The sequence below is a fragment of the Aythya ferina genome (assembly GCF_964211825.1).
Source record: "Aythya ferina genome assembly, chromosome: 8".
NCBI lineage: Eukaryota > Metazoa > Chordata > Aves > Anseriformes > Anatidae > Aythya > Aythya ferina.
This window is the reverse complement of record NC_140304.1, coordinates 28,897,108-28,918,384: the sequence shown is the minus strand read 5'-3', so window position 1 is coordinate 28,918,384 and position 21,277 is coordinate 28,897,108. Positions and strand designations below refer to the sequence as shown.

Below are 21,277 nucleotides of genomic sequence, written 5' to 3'. Positions count from 1 at the left end.
TTCATTCATACAATGCTCCCGCTTCATCCGTGGCAATCCAGGAGGGACCGTTGTGGTCGCCCGGTCTGCCTTCGCCTCGAACAAGGGCATGCCTGTTGAAGGCAGCGTGGGGAGAGGCAGCAGCCTCCAAGCCCTCCTAGCCTAGCCTCAATGCAGCCAGCTCTGAGAGCTGCAGCTTCCCTGGGGGATGTGTCACAGGGGGAACAGGGAACCCCCCTCCCCGGATGCCAGCTGGGGGCTGGGTATCATTGCCCTGTGTTGTGGTGTTTTGGTGCTTAGGGCCCTGGCTGCTGCAGTTATGCTGCTTTTTTTGATAGCTCAGGTTTCATGTTTAAAAAAAACAACATGTGACTCAAGTGAATGATAATGCCTCAGAAGAGCAGTGACTTGAAGAATCCAGCATTTATGCTGTAATGGTAAAGTCTAAAGTTGTTTTTCTGAATACACTTCATGATTCGTATATTCTTTGGGTGGCTGGTGTGGCAGAGCAGTGGGAACTGGTTCAGCAGAGGCTAACGGAGCCCTCTGTGCCTCCAGCACTATGACTCTGCCCTGTGCCCCTGCCCAGATTTCTGTCAGGCTGGAGAGGTCTCACCAAAAGCTGGGATGAGGATGCCCCATGCACCGTCTCCTGAGGGCTCAGTGTGATCCCTTTCACAGAAGGACATTCGTATCCCAGTCAGAGCCACCCCATCCTTTTTTCCATTTCGCTCTCTCTCGTGACACCTATTTGCAGAAGCACGATCCGCTCCACGATTTTAGCACACGAAAAGCTCCTCAGTGTAGATCAGGTGTCCGCGTGCAGGGTTGTGTTGGGGCAGCTGTTGGGAGGTCGTGCTCAGGAATTCTCCTGAGCAGGAAGGATGCTGCCAAGAAAGAGGAGTTTAAAAGTGTCTTCATGGAGTTTCCTGACGCAAACCACTGGAAAACTTGCCTTAAGTTTATCACCAAGACAATGTATTAAAAAGCTTGAAACTTAGGTTGGCCAGGCAGCTCTAGGTGCCAGAAATATATTTAAACTCTTGTACTTTCAAGTTGGTCACGTAAGTGGGCTTGTTTTTCACATGCGTTGGATGTTTTGAGGACAGAGGGTTGAAAACCGACTCTCCGCGTCAAGTAAATATTACAAGCAGAGCCTGTAACCTAACTCCGGAGCTCCTGATGTTCTGAGGCTGCCTGTGCTCTTTGTGCTGGGTGTTCCCATTCCAGTGCTGCCTGTATGTAGCTTGCACCTTTCCGCGAACTTGTCTTATCAGAGCATATGGTGCTCTCCATCAGGAGCTACGGGACTGGGCTGGGGCTGCTAGCCAAAGCCCAAATGGAGCTGCGTGTGGTATGACTGCTGCTGACACTGAATCACTGGAGAGCATTTGTAATCCTCTAGTACTTTCCCATCATTTTCCATCCCTTGCCCCAAAAGGATGCGGCAACTACACTGAGCACAGCACAGAAGCTTGGGAGATGACTGCAGCCTTCTGCTAAAGCACACCCATGGGTCTAGTCTGCAATGGCTGAGACACAAATTGAAGATGGATTGGCAGTGCTCTTGCTTGGTTTAGGCTGGAAAAACCTGGGCCTTGCCCTGAATAGTGCAGGCAGCTGTGGCACAGAGGTGTCCTACATGGCACTGAGGGTTTGCAGATGGCTGTACCTCTTGGGGTTGCTTCAGCTTGCCGGTCGGAGGAGCTGAGCGCAGTGTGGTGCTTCTTTCCACGAGGTTAAACAGAAAAAGTGAAAGTCCCTGGTTAGTGGTTTTGGGCAGACGTCCCTCTTGAAGCAAATGATGATCCCTCTGAGAGCTTGCTTTTCCCCACGGTGTCAGGGTTGTAGCCTGCTGCCATGCAGAGGAAGCAACAAGCTGCATTCCCTGTAATTAGCTTTCAGCTGGTTTTACTGTAAATTAGCAAGAATGACGGTCACTTTTTGAAAGCTTTTACAGCAGTGCCCTTCATCTGATTGTGCATGTGTTGGAGGCAGGCATTGCAAGCAGACATCAATTCCACTGCCATTAATCCAGTGTGTGCTTATTCACGGCTGAGACATCGCATGCCTCGGGACGAACCACTGCATTTGAAAGCTGCTGTGACAAGCGGGGTCTGGGCTTCCTGGCCTGGGAAGTTATTCCCCACCTCTGTTCTGGGGTGGTTTGATGCTCTTTTCTCAAAGCCCAGCCCTGCTGGTCTTTCCCACTGATGTTGTCTGCGAGGTCTCTGCTGCAGCAGCGCAGTGGCCGTGGCAACCGCTCCTGCACCCCAAGTATTTCAGCACAGAAGAGCTTTGAGGCTTTCCAAGGCTTTTTGTTAGGCCCACCACTCTCCAAAGTGATAGTTTCCAAAGGGAAAGCCAAAAATATCTCTCAGAATGCTGCTTAGCGAACAGCGGGTACGTTTATTTTCCCGAGTGATGCTCGTGGGTTATTTTGGATGATGGTGAGCCGGCGACAGGCAGCAAGGCTCCTCTGAAGCTGATAGCTGTGACTCGGTTTGGTGCTATCAGGTTTCTGAAGCAGCCCTTTGATCAGTGATTAGATGGCCCTGGCTTTTTGCAAAGCTGCTGCTCCCTTTGGCTCCTGGGTTTCTGCCCTGGACCTCAAAGGCCCAAAGGAATGATCCCTGTGCAGAGCCTGCTGTCCTTCCTTGTGGCCGGGGAGGTTTGTGCCTCTTGATGTAGGGAACATGAAGGAGCATCCGCCCCCATGGGTGAGGAGCAGGAGCACAATGAGGGCACTCCTCAAAGGCCAAATTTCCATTACAGATGTGCCCAGCTGCCTGGTGGGGTTTGCAGAGCTAACGGGGTACCTCTAATTCCTGATCATTTCATGTAGGCTCAAGGCCTCTGCCAGGGCCTCGCCGGGTAGGGAGGCAGCTTTTGAATGCTGATCCTCAGCCATGTGCCATCCAGGAGGAAGTCTGTGGCTCTTGTGGCCAGGCCGAATCCTGTCCCTAGGATATGTGTGCACCTGCCCCTGAAATTTCCACCTTGGTTCCTATGTGAACGTAGCTAGGTGGCCCCCCTTGCACGCTTCCCACTTCTGCAGAAAAGGGAGGCAGCCTTGGATCACCAGCTGCAGCTGGCTCGGCCCTTCCCCAAACCAGGGCTGAGGCTTTTCTTGGTAAGGGTGCATGGGAAGAGGTGTGCTGAGAGGTCTACCAACCAATAACAAGAGGCACAGGTGGATAGTTCACAGAAGAAGGGGTTGGAGGGTGTTTTTGCTTCCTCAGAACTGCCAAGCTAAGGAGAATTTCCTTTTTCTGCATAGCAATACAAGGCTGTTTTCAGTAGAGGCCTGCCTTTTTTCTTATTTTCTTATAAAAGTTTGCAGCATCAGTGACTATCTCATAAAATAATCCCATTTATTTTCACCCATAATCCAGGATAAGTTTCTTTTTCTTTCATTGCCTAACACTCCCCATTTCTTGACCCTCCCTGTCGCGTTAGCATGCAGTGGTCATTCTGCTGCAGCTCCCACAAAGCAGCAGAAAACCAAGGTAACAGCAACATTTTGAGTGAAGGGGATGAAATGTGGAATAGGTTCAGCGTATTTCTTTGTCATTGTTGGAGTCCTATTCAGTCTGGAGCTGAATAGGAGGCTGATTAGCATGTGGAAGCATTTCTAAAGCATTGGTCTGGGGAGGGTTGGTTTTTTTGTGTTTGTTTTTTTTCTTCCTTAAAGGAGAAGTTTTGTGGCATTTATTTTTCTTACTGAGCTGGCATGAATCTTTGTGAAATGCAAAACCATGGAAAAGTCAAATAGCATTTTAGAGAGAGCCTGTTTTGATAAATTATCACATGCACGGGCACAAAGAAGTTCTGCAATGCCTAAAGTTGCTGCAGGGTCTATGGGTGCCACATTTTTGAAATGGTCAGATGAGTGGGAGTGAGTTTGACCATAGGATGCATCTGGATTGCAGATATGAGACTTTGCTTTTGCTCTTGCTGAAGTCATCTGCAAAACTGGATGTTGCTTTACGAACGCAGGATTGGGTCCACAGTCTGAAAATCCACCTGCTTGAATGCTCAGCATTTTGCTTTCACAGGGAAAGATATAATGCTGAGGTCGATGAAAAAGCTCACTGCAAGTGGAAAACCAGCTTTTCCCAGTGATACTGCTTCAGGTTCTGGGTGTGGGGTTTCAGGGAAGAAAGTTCGTTTTCCCTTTGGCATTGGCAGTTACCCACGTGGAGGGGAAACCTGCTGCACCGTCCCTTGCTTTGTGCTTGGATGACACCAGAGTCACCACAGGACTTGGTGCTGGCACACCAGGGGACTTCTTGGGCGAGTTGCAGCCCTTTGCTGTGAGGTCTGGTGTGCTTAGCTCCAGGTAACTGCAATTATTGCCTCGCTGCCATCTGTGCTGCAGGGCCTCAGCTGGGGCTGTGCTAGTGCAGAGGTCCTGTCCTGGATGCACTGCATCTTCTCGTCCTAGGGGCACTGCAGGATTTTCGGGGTGCTTGCAGACCTAAAGAGAGATAGGAGACCAAGTTGCATGCTGCAGCTGTGTGGGTTTAGCACACTTGTTCCCCCGAGCTTGCAGACAGAGTGGGTTAGTACAGGAAAGTGGATTTAACATCCCATTGAGAATCTGCTGCAGCTCGCTGCTGTGTCTTCACGCAGCCTAATGAATCCTGATTAAAGCTGCTGTTTAATTAAGGAGAACTTAGCTCCTCTGGTCACAACTCACGATTAAAGGACTGTTTGAAGTAATTCTGCAATACTTTTCCCCCCTCCTCCTTTAACGTGAAGAAAGCTGCTAGCGCCGTACGTGCCCCAGCGCCGAGGTTTTGAACGTTATTACAGGACCGCAAACCTGCTGGCGAATCTGGCTGCTGCCAAGGCACCCGAACATTAAAAAGCCCTGCAGAGGGGTGGGAGGGAGTTCAATCTCAGGATACGCTGATTTGGAAAGGGAATCCAAACAAAGAGGCTTTTCAGCAGAGGCTGAGACTTGGCTTCTCTCAAGGGCAGTTTGGGCTTGGGGAAGCATCCGGGAGGCAGTGAACAGCGCGGGAGTGCGCGAGCTGGATGCGGCGCGGTGTAAGGTTTCCCAGCACAGCATGGTTTTGTGTTACAGGCTGGGGACCTGCCTGTAAGTGCTCCCCTCTCTTCTTTTTTTCTCTTTTCCCCTTTATTTCTGTTGGAAACAAAGGGGAGGTTTAGGCTCTTCTTTTTTTTTTTTTTTTTTTTTTTTTTTTTTTTTTTTTTTTTTTTTTTTTCAAAGAGAGGGAAAATAAAGGTCCTTGCCTCCAGCTCCCGGAGTTTTGGTGCCGAAGAGGAACCTGGTGGTGTCTCCAACCTGGAGAAACCCTTTGCTGGGGGGACAGGATCTTGGTGGGCAAGTGTTTGGCTCAGACAGGGAGAAATGGATACCAGGACACCTTCATGATGAAGTGGGATGTGCATCCACAAGGCGCCCCACTGCTGTTGTGCTGAGGGCAGGGCACTCCACGGCCCACAGTGCAAGCCCTTTCCCTTTTGGTGGCACCTCCAAGTGCCACTGAGCTTTTAAGAAATGTCAGGAAGAGCAGAGTGGAGAGGAGGTGCTACCAACCATCTCAACCAACCAGTCGTTTTTTTTATTTTTATAGGCACCAGATGGTTTTAATAGAGGAAAGCTGAACTTCTTATGACCCTTCCCCACAGACGCTGTTTGTTGTTTTGTAATTGTGGCCAGGACAAAACCGTGTCCCAGGACCTGCCGCGAGGGTGAGGGCTTGGTGCCTGGTGCCTTCTTCTCTCACCCCACCATGTGCCCTCCCCACTGCCCCATGCCCCTCTCCCTGCCCTGCCTCCAAATTATCTGGGGGAAGCTGCTGGCCATGAAAGACTTGAGGTTTTCCACCCATCCCCGTGTAAAGAGATTAGCAAGAGTACAAATCAGAGAAAACTGAAACATCTCAAAGCAAAGCGCAAGGAAGCAATAAAACGTCAGGCCATGTTTTCCCTTCTAGTTGATTAAAAATGCTTCTGATAAGCAAGAAAGCTTTCCTGGCTGGACAAGATCTGTATCGTGTCAAATGCACTGAAAGGTTTATTAGGAAGATAAAGTGGTGTGAGCGTTGGGCTGTACTTGCAGCCCGCCGGTGTCAGCGCTGAGTTACCCTGTGGGGCTGAAGGCTTTTTGCAGTGGTATGGGGGGAAGGAGTGTGATGGAAGAATTGCTCGCCCTATGGAGAGGGGGAAATACAAATGTAGGGAAATAGGGGTGTCTGGAGGGATGGTGGGAGACATGGGCGTCTGCATGCTTAAAAGCTGTTGGAAAATTTTGTATAGCAATTGGCTGTTGGGTAAAGGTAGAAGAGCAAAATTTATCAAATTACTGCTAATGAGGGCCTCTGGGTGCTATATCCATAATGCAACCAAACCATGATTTTTGAGTGCATAGCTCTCCCGTGACTGATGCCTCCAGGAGCAATGTTCCACCAGGGCTGACCAGTTCTGCAAATTCCCTCTCAACACGTCCAGCCTTGTTTCTGGCTAGCAGCCTCAAACCTCCAGTAAATCTGAAATAAAGATCCATAGGGCTCCTGGGCAGAGAGGCAGCCAGGAACAAACTGTTATCTCTATTCCCTTTGCTTTTGTTTCCAATAAGGTTTACTTCTTTGGGAGCAAATGGAAAAATATGTCTTCAGATGCATGTTGAAAAAGTCCCGTGCTTGGCTAGCCCATCTCAGAGACCAGAGACCATTTTAGCAGTTCCCAGCTGTAGTGGTCATCATTTTTATCACCCATTTGATGGGTGGTAGGTGATGGGACAGCCTGCTGGCATGCGTTTTTGTGGCAGAGAGCTTTGCTGCCCATCTTGTGTGCCACTCATTTCACGGCGCCTCTGCGGACAGGAGGCCACTGAACCACAGCATGCCAGGGGGAAGAGAGGCTCAGAGGACTTGCCTTGGCTTTTGGAAAGTGTAAAATCAAGTAGGAAAATGAGATGAGGGCTAGGTTTCCTTCTCTCCATGGGAGAACCAGTGGTGGTGCTTGGAGATCTGCTCGACAGAGCGAGGGGCTCGGCAGGCAGAGACCTGCTCCGCTGTGGCTTCCCCTTTGCTTGAGAACTCGATGCCTGTGTTTTCTGCTCAGAGATCAAATACAGGACAAGAATTAAAAAGCAGGAAGACAAAAGATTAGCTTCCGTGCCGTTGTTTGACTTCCCAAGGTTTAATTGCCAAGGGCTGCTCCGGGAGCCAGCTGGCTGTGAAGGGACGCGGATCTCAAGTTAGAGAAGGGCTTTTTTGCTCCCACGATCTGGTAGCTGCTATATTTTCTTTTGCAGGAGATAGAGCTTTGTATATATTTATTCCTCCAGAGGTGAATTATCTTCAGGTACCTGCTTCCTCAATTTCTCCAGTTGCTGTTCAAGCTCCTGCTGTCACTGTTTTACTACCTACATCAGCAAGAGGGTGAAAGCAGCAGGAATGGCAAGTATGGAGTGCAACCTGCACCTTAATTGTAGAGTTTTCCCTCTGTGGAGCAGAAAAGTAGTGTTTATGTGAAGGGAGAACATGATAGGTGGTTCAACTTGCAAGCCCTTGTTGGGGTGAGCGGAAGCAAAAGAGCAGTAATGAACTATTTAATGCCACTCATCCATTTTTTAAAGAAATGTGTTTCTGGTGAGCTTTGATGGCTTGTAGTGTAGGAGCAAAACCCCAGTGGTTTCCATCCAGACCGTGCACCAAGGGATGTGCACATCCCCCAGTGACAGCAGGATTAGCCCCACTGGTGTGTGGCCTGGGAGCGAGCTGGACAATCCCAGTTTTGCTGCCAGAACCTCACTTTTACACTAACTCAGAAAGAAGGGAGGAAAAAAAGACCAGCTTACTCCCCCTCCAAAACCAAACAACCAACCTGCCACCCCCCAACAAATGCATGCATTATTTGACATGCTGGCTGTATAAACCTCGACATTAGCTACCTGTGAATCATCCAGCAGCATGTTAATTGGTACCCCTCGGTAGATTAGGATTTGGCATCAGGTCTGCATGTAATTACAAGCCACACACAGAAGGACACAGGCAGCTAATGAACTCCTGCCAAACTCCAGCTCTGCTTCTGCGGCTTTTGAAGTTTGCTGGTCTTTCAGTGTTTTGTATAGCGAGCGCTGAAAGGCATCAAATCACTCCTTTGACAGCGTTTAGAAAGAGCTGGTTTGTTGAATGAGAGAGTCCCTCCAAGCTCTGATCTGAGAACTGGAGCATCTATAGGCGCCTTTCTCACCGGAGCAGTAAATAGGCTGGAAATCGAGGACACCCCCTACGAGCTGCTAAGCTCCTGCCTGGGCAGCAGGAGCCAGGGGGCTCTGGTTGCCACGATGGGCTGCAAGAAAAGAAACTATTTCCATTTAAAAACATCCTTCCAAACAACCATGCCAGTGGTAGAGGGAGAAATGGGCTTTTTCCCAAGCGTCGAAGCGCTTAGAAAAGAGGCTGTGCGAAGTGGGTTGCGGCACATTGCATGGGGCTGAGATTGCAAAGGAGGTGGGAAAAGGGGTGTTGGAGGTTTCTGCAGGTTTTTGTGATGCTGAGCAGTGGCATTGTAGGGTGCCCGGTTCAGAGGCTTGGGGGTGCTTTTCTGTGGCATTTTGTTTCTGTGGTCAGGCCTGAGCCCCTCTCCTCTTTTCATGATGGATGTGACAAAGGGAGCTGTTGAAGGAAAAAAAAACAATTTCCCTGAAAACCTGCAATTTTCAGGCAAACATACCAGGCAAGTTTCATGGCAGTACCATGGTGAAGAGGAATAATGCAACTTGGCACGAAGCCCTTCAAGAAAAAAAAAAAAAAATAGGGAAACAGTAGAGCCTTTGTCAAAATTAACCGCAATAAAGAAAAAGGGACTGCAATTCCCTTGGGCTTCTTTAACCTTTTTTCCCCAATTTATTCACACGTTCCTTGACAGCGGGGCAGGGCATTGTTACGAGGGGGCTGGAAAGGGAAATGGGGAGTTATCCATTTTTTGCTCTTAAAGAACACTGTATGCATTGTGTCCCCTGGGTGCGTGTAAATAAGGAGCCTGGATGTTGCCTGTGCTGTTCGGATCCGGCCCCATTTCTGCCCTGCCCTAAGGGAACAGGGCCATGTAGTGTCACCTGGCCACAGAGCTGCTGTTACAGAGAGGTAGTTCATCCCATCCTTGCTGGTAGTACGGGGCAGCCACCTCTGTTGCTCAAGGTGACCACCAAAGTAGCCCATTCACAGCTGTTTTTCACCAAAATATCTTAACCCACACAACTGGGCAGCAAGGCCAAGGCAGAAGCCTTCATGTACAAGGCTTGCCCTCCCTGTAATATGAAGCTCGTATAGTTAACTGCATGATTTTATTTTATTTATATATATTTTTAATATTACCTGGATACCAGCGCAGTCTCAGCTATGTCACACATTGTCGTATATTAGGGTGCCACTCTCATGGTGCGACTTCAGTCAAAGTACAGGAGAGGAAGAAATGAGATAATCCTGGATCTTTTTAACCCATTGGGCATAGGCACAGCCTTGTGGGGCTTTGCCTATGGGACCAGTGAGATTAAACCCCCATCACTTGAAGGGCTCTTGAACCATTTCCACCTGCACTCATGCTTTTTTGATTTTCTTTCAGCGCCGTGCATTATATCCTGGAAAGTGTACCAGATCACAACTACCGAGGGGGAAAAGTTTCATTTCCAGTTAATCAAGGGAGTTGTGTAATACCATTTTCTCCTGGGGAACTTCCAGAAAAAAGGAAAAAAATAAGAGGAGGGAGTATTATATAAAGCGAGTATATTAAGAGGAAATAAATTATGAATTAAAAGTGATTAGTGAACTTTTAAGGAAGAGGTCAGAAGTGCATTTTGGACTACAAACTTCTTAAGCTTTCAGTGCTTGTCTTCGGTTACAGAGTTATAACCCCGCATTATTTGTGCAGGTGGCTGCTGCTGCAAATCCGAAGCAGGATTTTGCATTTACAATAGGTACATTGACAGAACGGGGTCACAAAGCTACTCGCGGCCTCCTCCTGCAAAGGAGCAGTTGCTCCCAAAAACGTGCTCAATTATGGCTGTAGAGCTTGGCCAGGATGCTCCGGGCAAGCAGGGAGGAAGCTCGGGAAGTTTAGCAGATGAATTTTGTTTTGTTTTTGTTTTAAGGGGCCTGATGTGGACCAGGTGAGCTGGCTGTATTCCTGCATTTGCTCCTTTACTGTTTTAAAAAATAATAGGATTTGGTCAACTGCATCACTTTGGCTGCAGCTTTATATTTCCACTGTAAGCTTTTGCTAAGGTTTGTCATGGTTGTGCAATGAAAAGTAGCTTATACCTGGCAGTGTTTGGAGTAGTGAGCTGAGGTAAGGAGTCGCTGCTCATTATTCTTGTATATTAACATGAGACCTACAGCCCGCAGAATTTTAATTTTGAGTAGGGGCTGGCAGAGTTGAGCAGACCCCTTGTTATAAGGGCAAATTGGAGGGTGCCCATGGCAGTGTGTGTCAGTGGGGCCAGTGCGAGCTCTTCCTCGAAGGCAGACCCAGGGAAGCCGTGGCGAGGCAGAGCTCCTTCCAAACCCCACTGACTGGCAGAGGAAACTGGGCTCGCTTCATTTCTAATTGAAAACATAATGGTCGCCACAGCGTGTTTTTCACACGCTCTGTTTGCCCTGGGTATTGCAGGGTTTGAGGATGTGTTCTTAATTTTTTTCCCCTCTCTATTTGAGCTGGGTCATCCTAGGTCAGACTTGGCGTATCTGGAAGGCCTTCCACAGCACTTGGCCATATAGAGGTGCATCAAAAGATCTGATGCCTTGGGTTTTCATGGCACATTGCATTTTTATTTGTTTTTCTAGACAATGTGAGCTTATGGCTTTTTTTCCATCATGCTTGATTGGCGCCGTCTCTGGGTTCCTATTTATAATGTCTTTTATAATCATCCTCTCCAGCTTTTGCGGGTTGGCCAGTCTGGCTTAGATCCGTTCTACCCCACAAATGCAGAATTTTATATGCATCTAGATATTGTGACTTGGATAAGCTTTTGTTCTTATTAACGCATTTTTTAGGTATTAAAAATATATGCACACTTTATATTAAAGCTCTTTTTAATATATCAGCTAACGCCAAACTCCCAGGAGGAACAACTTAACATACTTCTTAGAATTCCTTTCTCTCCTTTTTTCCTTTGTACGTGGTGTTTACTTCTGGAAATAGGTAACAGGTACTCTCTGAAAGAGCAGAATTCCTCCCAGCAACAGCAATGGCAGCGCTCCTGTTCATCTGGAGCCTTTGGAGAGCGAGTGCATGGGTCTGGCACAGCGAGCTCCGGCCACATAAGGAAGCGTTTCCTGCTGGGGTTTCGAATCCAGAGGAATTTGCAGTGCGTGAGAATAATTTCACATTTGGTTTAAAGTATCTGTGACCAAGAGCTTTTCTCTTAATGTCCTCCAGAATGGTTGGGTCAATGAGCGTACTCCAGATAGTACTTATTGCAAAAGATGGGTTGTGCTGCTGAATAATGGTTTTGGTCTCAAGGTAGAGATAGCTGTCAGTCATCCAGTGGCGTTCCTGCCACCGTCACCACTTCCTTTTAGAGGCACTTCTCAAATACCTGTGCGGCTTGGGGTCATAAATATTACAGGGTTGTCCATATAGAAGATGAGTGCTCTTTGCTTTCTTCATTTGCCATTGCTCTCACAGGCATGAGAAGGCATTTTGCCCAGCATTCCTGCATAACCAGCTCTTATTAAAGAGGTGTTGTGGGGAACACAACGTAAAGTCTAGAAAGTATCATCATCTAGGTCAAAATGAACAATGAACCTGTGTCTGCCCATCAGGAAGCAGACCTGGTAGACCTAAAAATGGTGAGGTTTACATTGTAGTCCCTATGAATTGGCTGAAATAGAACTAATAATTATAAAGTGGATGGAAGCGTCGCTGTCTTGATAGCTAGGAAGAGCACCAGACAGATTGACATAGGCAGCCACAAAGGTTAGTGTGAGCTACTTGGCAGAACCTACAGCAGGTAGAAAATGGACTAGGGTCTTGGTTCTAGTGGAAATCAGCCCTTTGTGTGTTGGGACTTTTCCAAACGGGTCAAATCAGTGAAATGCCATGCATACTGCTCCTTGTTTGTAGGTTCTTCGGTATTCTAAAGCAGGTACCTGGTCTACAGTAAAGTCTAGGGTTTGTTTGTACATGTATGTTTAGGGAATCTTCTATCCCCATGCGTTTCTGCGTAGCTGAGTAGTAGAACTGTAATAGAGTGAGTTGAATGGGAATCTGTTTTGAAAACAAAGACATTAAATGTGTTTCCAAAATACGGGCAGATGCCCAGAGCGGTCTTCTGGACAGCTGGAACCATGGTGAAGAACAATTACAACTGAGCAGCTAATAAAATGTGAGGCTGAAGGTATTGTGCATTTCTGATACTAGCCTCTGGTGAAGATATGAGCATTAAGTATCCAGATTCAGTCAAAAAAACATTGAGGGGGCACTCACTGATCCTTTCAAGAACTTTGAAGATCCCAGCATAATTCAGCATGATTCTTCTTCTAGCTGTCATTTGACTATGGATCAGGTCCTTTGAGATGTAGTTTTTGTTGACCAACCTCCTACTGTTTGTTCCTCCATCCGTTTTGTTGGTGCTGGTGCAGAGTCAGGCCCTATAGTGACTGTCAGCATATGCCTGATATGATGAAAATGTGGAAATAGTTTTATTCTTCGTGTTATAAAATTTTATCGGTGTGTACATATATTTGTATCTATATAATGTCAACTGTCTTCAAGAGTCATTCACTCTTGCAGTAGCTGCCAAAGCTTGATGTGTTTATTTCTCATCTGAAGTGCTGCCATTTTCCTCCAAAAGCTGGGGAAGCCAACATTTAAAGCCCCAGTAAAAGCTCACCGTAGCCAAATATAGTTTTATGCATTATAAAATATGTACAAATATTGTAAACCCAATAAGGTTTATATGTACCCAAGATCAGCCACTAAATAGTTCAAATAGAAAGCCTGTCTCTTGCTGGAACCCAAATATTTACACAATGTATCTTGAATGAGCCCTGCCAAATTATTTAATGATTTTTTTTCACTTACTAAGCTAGACCTGTAATCTACTGAAACCTTAAAAACATGCCCACGGCCTGGACACTGGCAGCCAAACCCATCACAGCGCTAGAAATTATCATTGCTTTGTTGAGATAGCCAGCAACATCCCACTGACCTGCTCTCTTTAAAGAATTTTTTTTCTGGAAAAAAAAAAAAACTACCTCCATCAAAACCAAACTATTAAAAAAAAATAGACTGAGAGGGTGTTTAATTTAGTGCAAAGGTGAAGTTTGGGCTGGGAAGATGAGAGCTACATAGGTGGGTCACTGCCAAAATGGCTCTTCCCCTCCTGCTCCCTCCACAACTTTTCCAATGGGTGGCCAAGGAAAGCTTATCCCTTTATTTTTTTTTTCTCATTAAATCCGCACAAGTGCTAACTTTTCAAAGGCTCCAAGATTCAAAGTACTGTACCCAACACTGAGTCCTTTCTTCTGCCTTTGATTTTCTGCACGTTTCAAGCTGGTCGGAGAGTACATTGGGGTTTTGCAAGGGATTTTTGTTTGGGTGAGGTTTTAGCTTTCCCCTGCACCCTGCCAGCCTTCCCAGGATTATTGCCTATTAATTGCCTGTTGATAAAGGTGCTGATCAAGGAAAGGATTTTTTTTTTCCCTTGGTGCTAGATTTTCCAAACTTGATTGGCTTTATTAAATGGAAAGATAAATAAATTGAAAGCCTCCAATATTAGCATGGGACACCAGCGGTTTGGGGTCACGAAGTCACTTGGACTTCCTCCCAACAAAAGCAACATCATTTTTCAACGTCCAGCCCCGTGGCATCCTGTGGTGCCTCGCACAATTCGTTAGTGTCCACACCTGCTCTGTGCCGCCCTCCACGCGGACCCATGGCAAACCCCTGTGGGTTTGGATGGGGCAGGATCAGCCCCCAGGAGATTTCTGTTATGCTCATGGTTTGGAGCCCTGTTTGATCTCCTGCAGTGTAGTTAGATAAAAGCATGTGGTTGGGATTTCCTTGTTCTGTTATTAAAGCAGAAATTCCCCTTTATGTACGGGGGAAAAAGCCTTTCCTTTACCTTACGAAGGATGTTACAATTCAGAAAGGCAATCTCTGTTCCATTTACCTTTTTTACTTTGGAATAAGCAAATGCCTCTGTTGTACTCTGCCTTGGTTTTATCTGTCTGAAAAATTGGGATAATAATCCCATCTCTGGCTACATGGTCCCATATGAATATGCCAGGGTGGTCTTGATGCATTAGGGGATGGTTCATTGGCTGCTGCGTAAAATATCTCAGCATGGTGATACCAGTAATAAGAAGGATGTGAAGTCCTTCTGCAGTGCTATTAAAGGTTTTGCAAGTGATCTGAGAACACAGGTGCCTTATAGCGACAGGCAGAATGGCCAAATAGGGCCATTTTAGGAGAAGGTGGACCATCCCTAAGTCAGTGTAATTTTTTGTATGCCTTGTAGGGCTACTGGTCACTTCAGTGCAAATTGCCACTTGTTAGCACGTTCTGAGACGTACCTCATCTATCCTCAGTAGTTCTGTACTGTGGCTGGGGATGGGAAGTGGGAAGGGTGGAGGAGATGGGAAGTGGTAGAGGTTGGAAAGTCAGCACCATTGCGGGCAGTTCAGCTGTTGAATTTGTTGATGCAAATCTTTGCAGGCAGGGATTCATAACCTGAATTTTTTATCACTAAAATGAGTTACACTGGGGCATAAGAAGTCATGAGGCAAATGTGATCTCTCTGGTATAACCCTACACTACTTTGCCTTGCCTTTCCAAGAGTGCATGGGCTGTAGCTCCAGTTCTGGCTACCTTTGCCTCCTAGTGTGAATAAAGTTTCTGTGGTGTTTTTCTAAGGGATCTCAAAGGCATCTTGCTCCGCTTTTATTTTTCTGTGTTCTTCCAGACTTCCCTCTGTAGTGTTTTCTGCAAAACCCATTCTCTGGACGCCTTTTGGCTCTGCTTCAGGCCTCTCCGTGCTGGAACCCCCTTGCCAAAAAAATGTGGGTGGTGACCTAGTCCAGTAGACAACCCATGCTCCAAGAAATAATCTCTTGGAAGAAGAGCCATCTTTAGCACAATTTACCATTCAGCACAGGCTGGGGCTAGGGTCTTCTGTTGCTTGGGTAATTATGGCTGCAAAAGCAGCCTCTTACCCAGCCCTTGAAATCAAGGGCATGTTATGTCTTCTAAGCAATATCCGCTCAGCTATGGAGTGTGTTTATGTTTCTCATGTTAAAAAAAAAAGGGGGAGGGGAGAAAAAAAAAGGGAATCTGAGGTTACTGTTTTGCTGGAAAAATGTCAAGACTCGATTGGCAATATCCCACTAAACCACAAGTTTGTAGGAGAGAAAACAAAACCATTGGATTTTCTGAACTATGCCTATGCGCGCTTAAAGAAAATGTATACCATATAGGTCAGTTATGCTCTTATTATAGCTGTGGCAAGCGTACATATAATTGAAATGCGGAAATACTACCCCATGCTGTTCAGTGAATGAAGGGAAAACAAATCTTTATTATTCCTGGGTTCATATAATATATAGGAACACTATTGTCTTTTTTTTTTTATTTTATTTTAAGCCAGTTTTAGCTTTCAGATGTATTTTATTGTCTGTGGGAACATGTGTTTTACAGACCTGTCATGTGAAAGCTATTAACAAGAGGAACTGGAGAAATAACAATAAGCCACGTAACCGTGGCATGTCTACTCCCCGAGTTCAACTGTTACGCTGCCGCTTCAAGTGCATGTGAAATTGGATCACACCGAGCGCCGTTAGCTCTTCTACTGCAATTTTTCATTGGGAAACTAAGGATTTTTTAAGTGGCCTATTAATATCATATTGCTGGCATCAGAGGCACATTTCAGGGCCAAGCTGGCTATGCCTCAGAACAGTTAAATAGCAGAATGAAGATCAACTGGATTCACACGAGATGTCCGATCGTATTTACCAAATCGGAGATGGGCATGCAGGTCTGAAACCTTGGTTTATCATTTCACATGTGTTGGAAACTGCCCTGTCCTGCCAAGCACTGCAGGGCCAAATGCTCACCATTAACCCATTTCTGGAGTTTTTGGAGGTGATCTGGTAGGAGTCCTGAGCGGTGGCCCTGGCTACTTCCAAAAGGCTTTGGGTATGAGTGGTTTTGGCCCTGCTCACTTGGAGCAGGGAGCGGATGAGTGGCACTATCTTCTTTTTTTTTTGTTAATAGGCTAACAAAAAACCCCTAATAATCCTGGATTAGGTAAACCTGTTAACAGAGAGCAAAGGGAGCCAAAATGGATTGCGCAAACGAAGGACAAAAATTGTTCCCGTGGAGATGAGGAAAGTTACTTTGATTATGTGTTAACTCCTCAAGCAGTACCTTTGCAAATCACGCTCAGTGGACTGTGATCCAAATTTATAAAAAAAAAAAAAAAAAAATGTTTTGTTTTATTTTTTTTCATTGCTGGTTTAAAACAAACAAACAAACAAAAAAACACTGATCTCTTGGACTTCTAGCTGTGCTAACAAACCAAGGGGGGCTTGAGCAAGTTGATGGTTGACAAAGATTCCCACATGCTTTCTACAAGGTCTGGGCATAAGACTTGCTATTTTGGCCCAAAGCTTGAGCCACTCTGTGTTGTCACCTAAATGGCATCCCCTGTGCTTTCCACTGGCCACGGCTCATGGTTTTTCTCTGCTTTGCCTTGGCCCATCCTTTACGTATTCTTGCTGTGCTGCATCAGGTGCTTTGCCTTGTTTGTTTTCCTCTTGCCAGTGTTCTGCTCTGTGAGTGGGAGGAGGGTTTCCTGCACGTTGTGGTCTGTGATTTGCTCTGAACAGGGTTCAGAGAATTAGGGCCTTGCTTTGATGGGGATGTACTGCTTAACAGCAAAGATGGATGGGGAGACTGAGGCATGAGGAATGTGTGTGCCCTGTGCAAGTTAACGTTGTGGCTGGGAAATACCTTTTGAGGTAACACCGTGTTTCACCAAAACACTAAGGAGAATATGGAGTTTCACATGCACAGCAATCTTGGTGTCCTTTTGTGTGTCCTAATCCATGGCAGTCTGTTTTTTGAACCCAGCACCTGATGCAGAGCTCCAGCTGAGCTGGTTGGATGCATCTGACTTGTGCAGGGGCTTTCAAATGGTGTTTTATTAAGATTTTCACGTGGCCTTAGTGTGATTGAAGGGGAATGGGCTCTGATGGGCTTTCAGTAGCTACTGGAGCTGGGTGCAAGCTCGGGTTACCCTTGTGTGGGTGGGTGGAGGACGGATGTCCTGTGGCTGCCTAAAACACATAGACTTAGGGCATGGGAGGGTACCAGCATGCCCGTACCCTGTAAATAGGAGGGAGCCTAGGAAGGCTTCCAAGGTATAAAAGGAACGTGGGTTGACTTTAGCTGGGCCAGTCAGGTAGGAAATGCAGTGCTGATACCCAATCCCTCAGTGTTTGCTTGCACAGCTCGTCCTGCCTGGCGGCAGGGCGCTGCGGTGGGGCATCAGCCCACCGTGGAGAAAAGTGCCAGCTTTGCTTTCATGGCTTTTTGCCGAGGGATTGCTTTTGGGGTCCGTTCCTGTAAGTTAATATTTGCAGTGCATGAGGCTTAACTGAAACCAGGCAGAGCAGACATCTGATAACCATAACAGGAGAGATGCTTTTTCCCCACAAGAGCAACTTGGAAAAACAAAACCCAAAGCTATCCCCTCTGGAAAGATAGCAATACGAAAAGAGAAGCATCAGGAATGGCACTGGGTGGTTTGCAAGGGTTTTTCTACTTTTATTTTATATGTGTGTACATATATGTATATATGTATAATTTTTATGGCTTGTTTGTATTTACCTTGTATCACTGATGGGTTGGTTATCGTCTCCCCTTCTTTCTAGCTGGGTTGCCCTTCCTCATCATTGAAACAAGCACAATCCAGCCCTACCAGCGGGGCTTCTACTGCGACGATGACAGCATCAGGTACCCGCTGAAGTCGATGGAGACGATCAACGATGCAGTGCTGTGTGCTGCAGGCATCCTCATTGCCATCCTTGCTGTAAGTACCATCTTTGAAGCCTCCTCTCCTGCCCCTTGGGCATTCATGACAGGTTTTTTTAACCTCTGTAGCCGGTCCGTGCTATGTACTGAGGTGTACCTCTCCTCGGCGGCTATCTGACTTCCGTGTAAGTTCAGTGAACATTTGCAAATGAAAGCTGGTAATGGGAGGAATAAGATTACTCTCGAAGCTCATAAACAGGCCCAAAGCTGTTTGGGCAAGTCTGGGAGCTCTGCAAGAGCTTTTTCACCCTGTGGTAGGAGTTCAGAGCAGAAGCAAAAAGAGTTGAGTGTCAGTGAGGACTTGGCATGGTTTGTCCCTATTCAAATAACTCTAGGTATTTGCCTATTTTATAAGGCTGAAAAAAAAAATAATAAAAAGATGAACCTTTTCAGCTAACCAGTACCTGGAAAAGTTTCACAGGTTAGTATTAGATTTTTAAGAGATTGTATAATATAGGCATATTAAAAAGACAATTAAAATCTTCCACGGGGAGCATATTCCCAGAGCCCTCACTGTAAAAAGTAGTTGATACACCACCTTCCCAATGTCTTCATTTCTTTTCCTGCCAGGTTTCCTAGAGCTATGCTAAGAGATGATGATTGTACAGTGAGAGCTTTATATTTCAGCCAAAAAGCTGAACTCAGCCCATGGAGCTGAGCCTCCTTCCACCAGCACGTGTCTCATGCTTGGGCAGGAGCCGTCTCCTGGCTGCTGGTCAAACACTTGCATCTGCAGATGAAATTCCCAATGAGTTATTTAATGAAAAGTACCTGCATTTTCCTTGCTCACCTGCTGGCAGCACAGCTCAGGTGCTTTCCCAAAGATGCTGCCTTCCTCTTGCTCCATGCTGGAGACGGGGAGGTCAGGAGCACTTGTTCCCCTCTTGGCTTCCATCCTCCCTCATGGGAGCAATGTCATGGCTGGTAGATATTTTAGTGTGGCATGGTGCCTGCTCCAGTAACACCTTGTCCCCAGCCTTGCTGCTTTGAGTAGTTAATATAACAGAACGGTTCTGTTGGAAGGGACATTCAAAGATCTTGGAGTCCAATGAATGTTCCCCAGAATAGCCTCCCTGCGTTGTCCCTGGGTGCTCATGAAGCGTCAATGTTCCCTCTCACTGGGGCCAGCAGAAACCATCCCGTTCCTTTCATTTTGCTGCCAATAGGCCATGAGTCCGCTTGCAGGCAGCAGCGAGATGTGCAGTGCATCTGCCAGCTTGTGCCCATCTCTCCATCATTCCCTGACCACGTGCGTTTACTTAGCAGGATAGGTCCCCAAAACACCTTCTGCTTATTCCCTCCCTACTCAAAGCAACCCCCAAAAGGTGACAACCCCCTAATTCCATAAGTGCAGCAGAATTTTACCCTGCAGGTGAATTACCCCCGAGTGTGGAAAAGCCATAAAAACGAAATGAGAAAGCCCCTCATTTTCACATTACTGCCTGAGCTATCGTCATGCTGGCTGCATGCGGAGTGTGCTTCGGATCAGTAATGAGGCGGTGGCAAATAGAGGAGTTGGAACAGAAACTGGAAACATAATCAGCTGCCTATGTGATCCATCAGCTTTCTACCAAGAAATAGCAGGTCAATTAAAAGAAAAAGAAAATCCCCAAAGAATTAGATGTTTCTGCACTGGTTTCACTGTGCCCACAACAAATGTAATTTAATAAGGTAAATTCACAAGCTCCGTTATTTGCTGGTGAGTGATACAAATGGCTAACGAGGAATTGAAGAAACAGATTTCTGTGCTATGGCAGCACGTGTGGAAAATTCAAGTCAGTCTGACCTCTTTTTCAGATGTAACCCAGATACCAGAATTATTGTAGCATAATAGGAATTCCTTCCAAATCCACAAAGCACTGACTCCGTTCCTTTTTGCTCAAAACATTTGCCTTCGAAAGGCAGGACAGCGGTTAGGAGGGCTGCCAGGGGGATGGCATGTTGGGTGGCAAAGCCAAAATCTTACACCCTTGCCTTACGTGGCGTGATGGGCAGCCTAGCCCTGGGCAAAAGGTCCAGGTCATGTTTTAAATGGCTTGAGGACACTCAGAGGTCCAGTTAAGTAAACACAGAGCCACAGACCTTTGCTTCCATCAGGCTGTGAGGAGATACACATTTGTTTTTAATACCTACGTATTTACTGATGAAAGGCAAATTCCCATGCAGATGACCCTGAAGTTGTGGGCTGTGTGCTCCCACATCTCTTCTGACTGTTTCTGCTAGAAAATTGTCAGTTTGATCTTCCTGGATTAAAGAAGCACGTTGGTGTTCACTGGGATGGAAAATGCCCTTTTCTTCTTCCTGAGCCTTGTGCAGGCACCACTGCAGTGTGGCCCCAGCCCTGACACCTGATGAGCTGTAAACACCTGTGGAAAATACCTAAGGAGGTGGATTTCATGGGTAATATGAGTTTCACATCCAGGTTAGCTGACTGTTTTGCAGTTCGTGGTGATAGGCTTCAATGCAATTAAGCACAGAGAACGATGCTCCAAAGACCTAAGGGTTCGAAAGACTCTAAGCAATCACAGGCTAATTGAATTGCAGCTGATACCTTGTGATAACAGTGAAATGGGCATGAGAACTGAAAATGTGCAAAAGGCATGCACAGACAGAAGAGCTTGCTATTGCCTTTGTCATAATGGCCAACTTTTTTGAACACGTGTGGCAGTCACGGCGCTCATCCCACGTGGATGGCTCGCCAGGGACACGAGGCAGGAGCAGAGCTGAATGGATAGCTTTGACTTGCTCATTTTCAGGATGTCTTTTCAGTTCCTGCACATCTGTGCTACGTTAATTTTCCACCATCCTGCTTTATCTGGGACGGCACTGCCAAAAAAACAAGTTTACCCAATTTTAGCTTCTCATTAAGCTTGAGCCATGACTTTAACTGAGCGTGGAGGGCTCACGGCTGCCCAGCCGTGTGTTAGTGAGGGAATGAAGTCTCCAATTTACAATCTGCTACATGTGTGCAATTACCGAGACCACCAACGGTGAGAAAAAAATATTAATCCCCAGACTTTTGTTGGTCCTTGCTAAACATGTTGGTCACATGCCTTTTCCCAGGCCAGGAGCCTCAGCTTTACGTGGCTGTTTGTGCGTTGGGAGCAATGGCACATCAGCTGGTATCAGATGTCGCCCTTAATTCAGCTCGTCTCCCCTTAGCAAGAGCTGGGAGTTTTGAGCCTCACAGCTCTCCTTCTTGCAGATTTAGGTGTTTAGGAGG

The 21,277-nt window shown here is 46.6% G+C and overlaps 1 protein-coding gene across 1 annotated transcript in view; it reads left to right on the top strand.

Moving 5' to 3' along the window:
- The window catches only part of PLPP3 (phospholipid phosphatase 3), a 42,575-nt gene that overhangs the window by 5,992 nt on the left and 15,306 nt on the right, over positions 1-21,277 (top strand). The window contains exon 2 of the mRNA XM_084527841.1: positions 17,895-18,052. Coding sequence (XP_084383967.1) covers positions 17,895-18,052 — 158 coding nt within the window. The remainder of the gene's footprint in view (positions 1-17,894; positions 18,053-21,277) is intronic.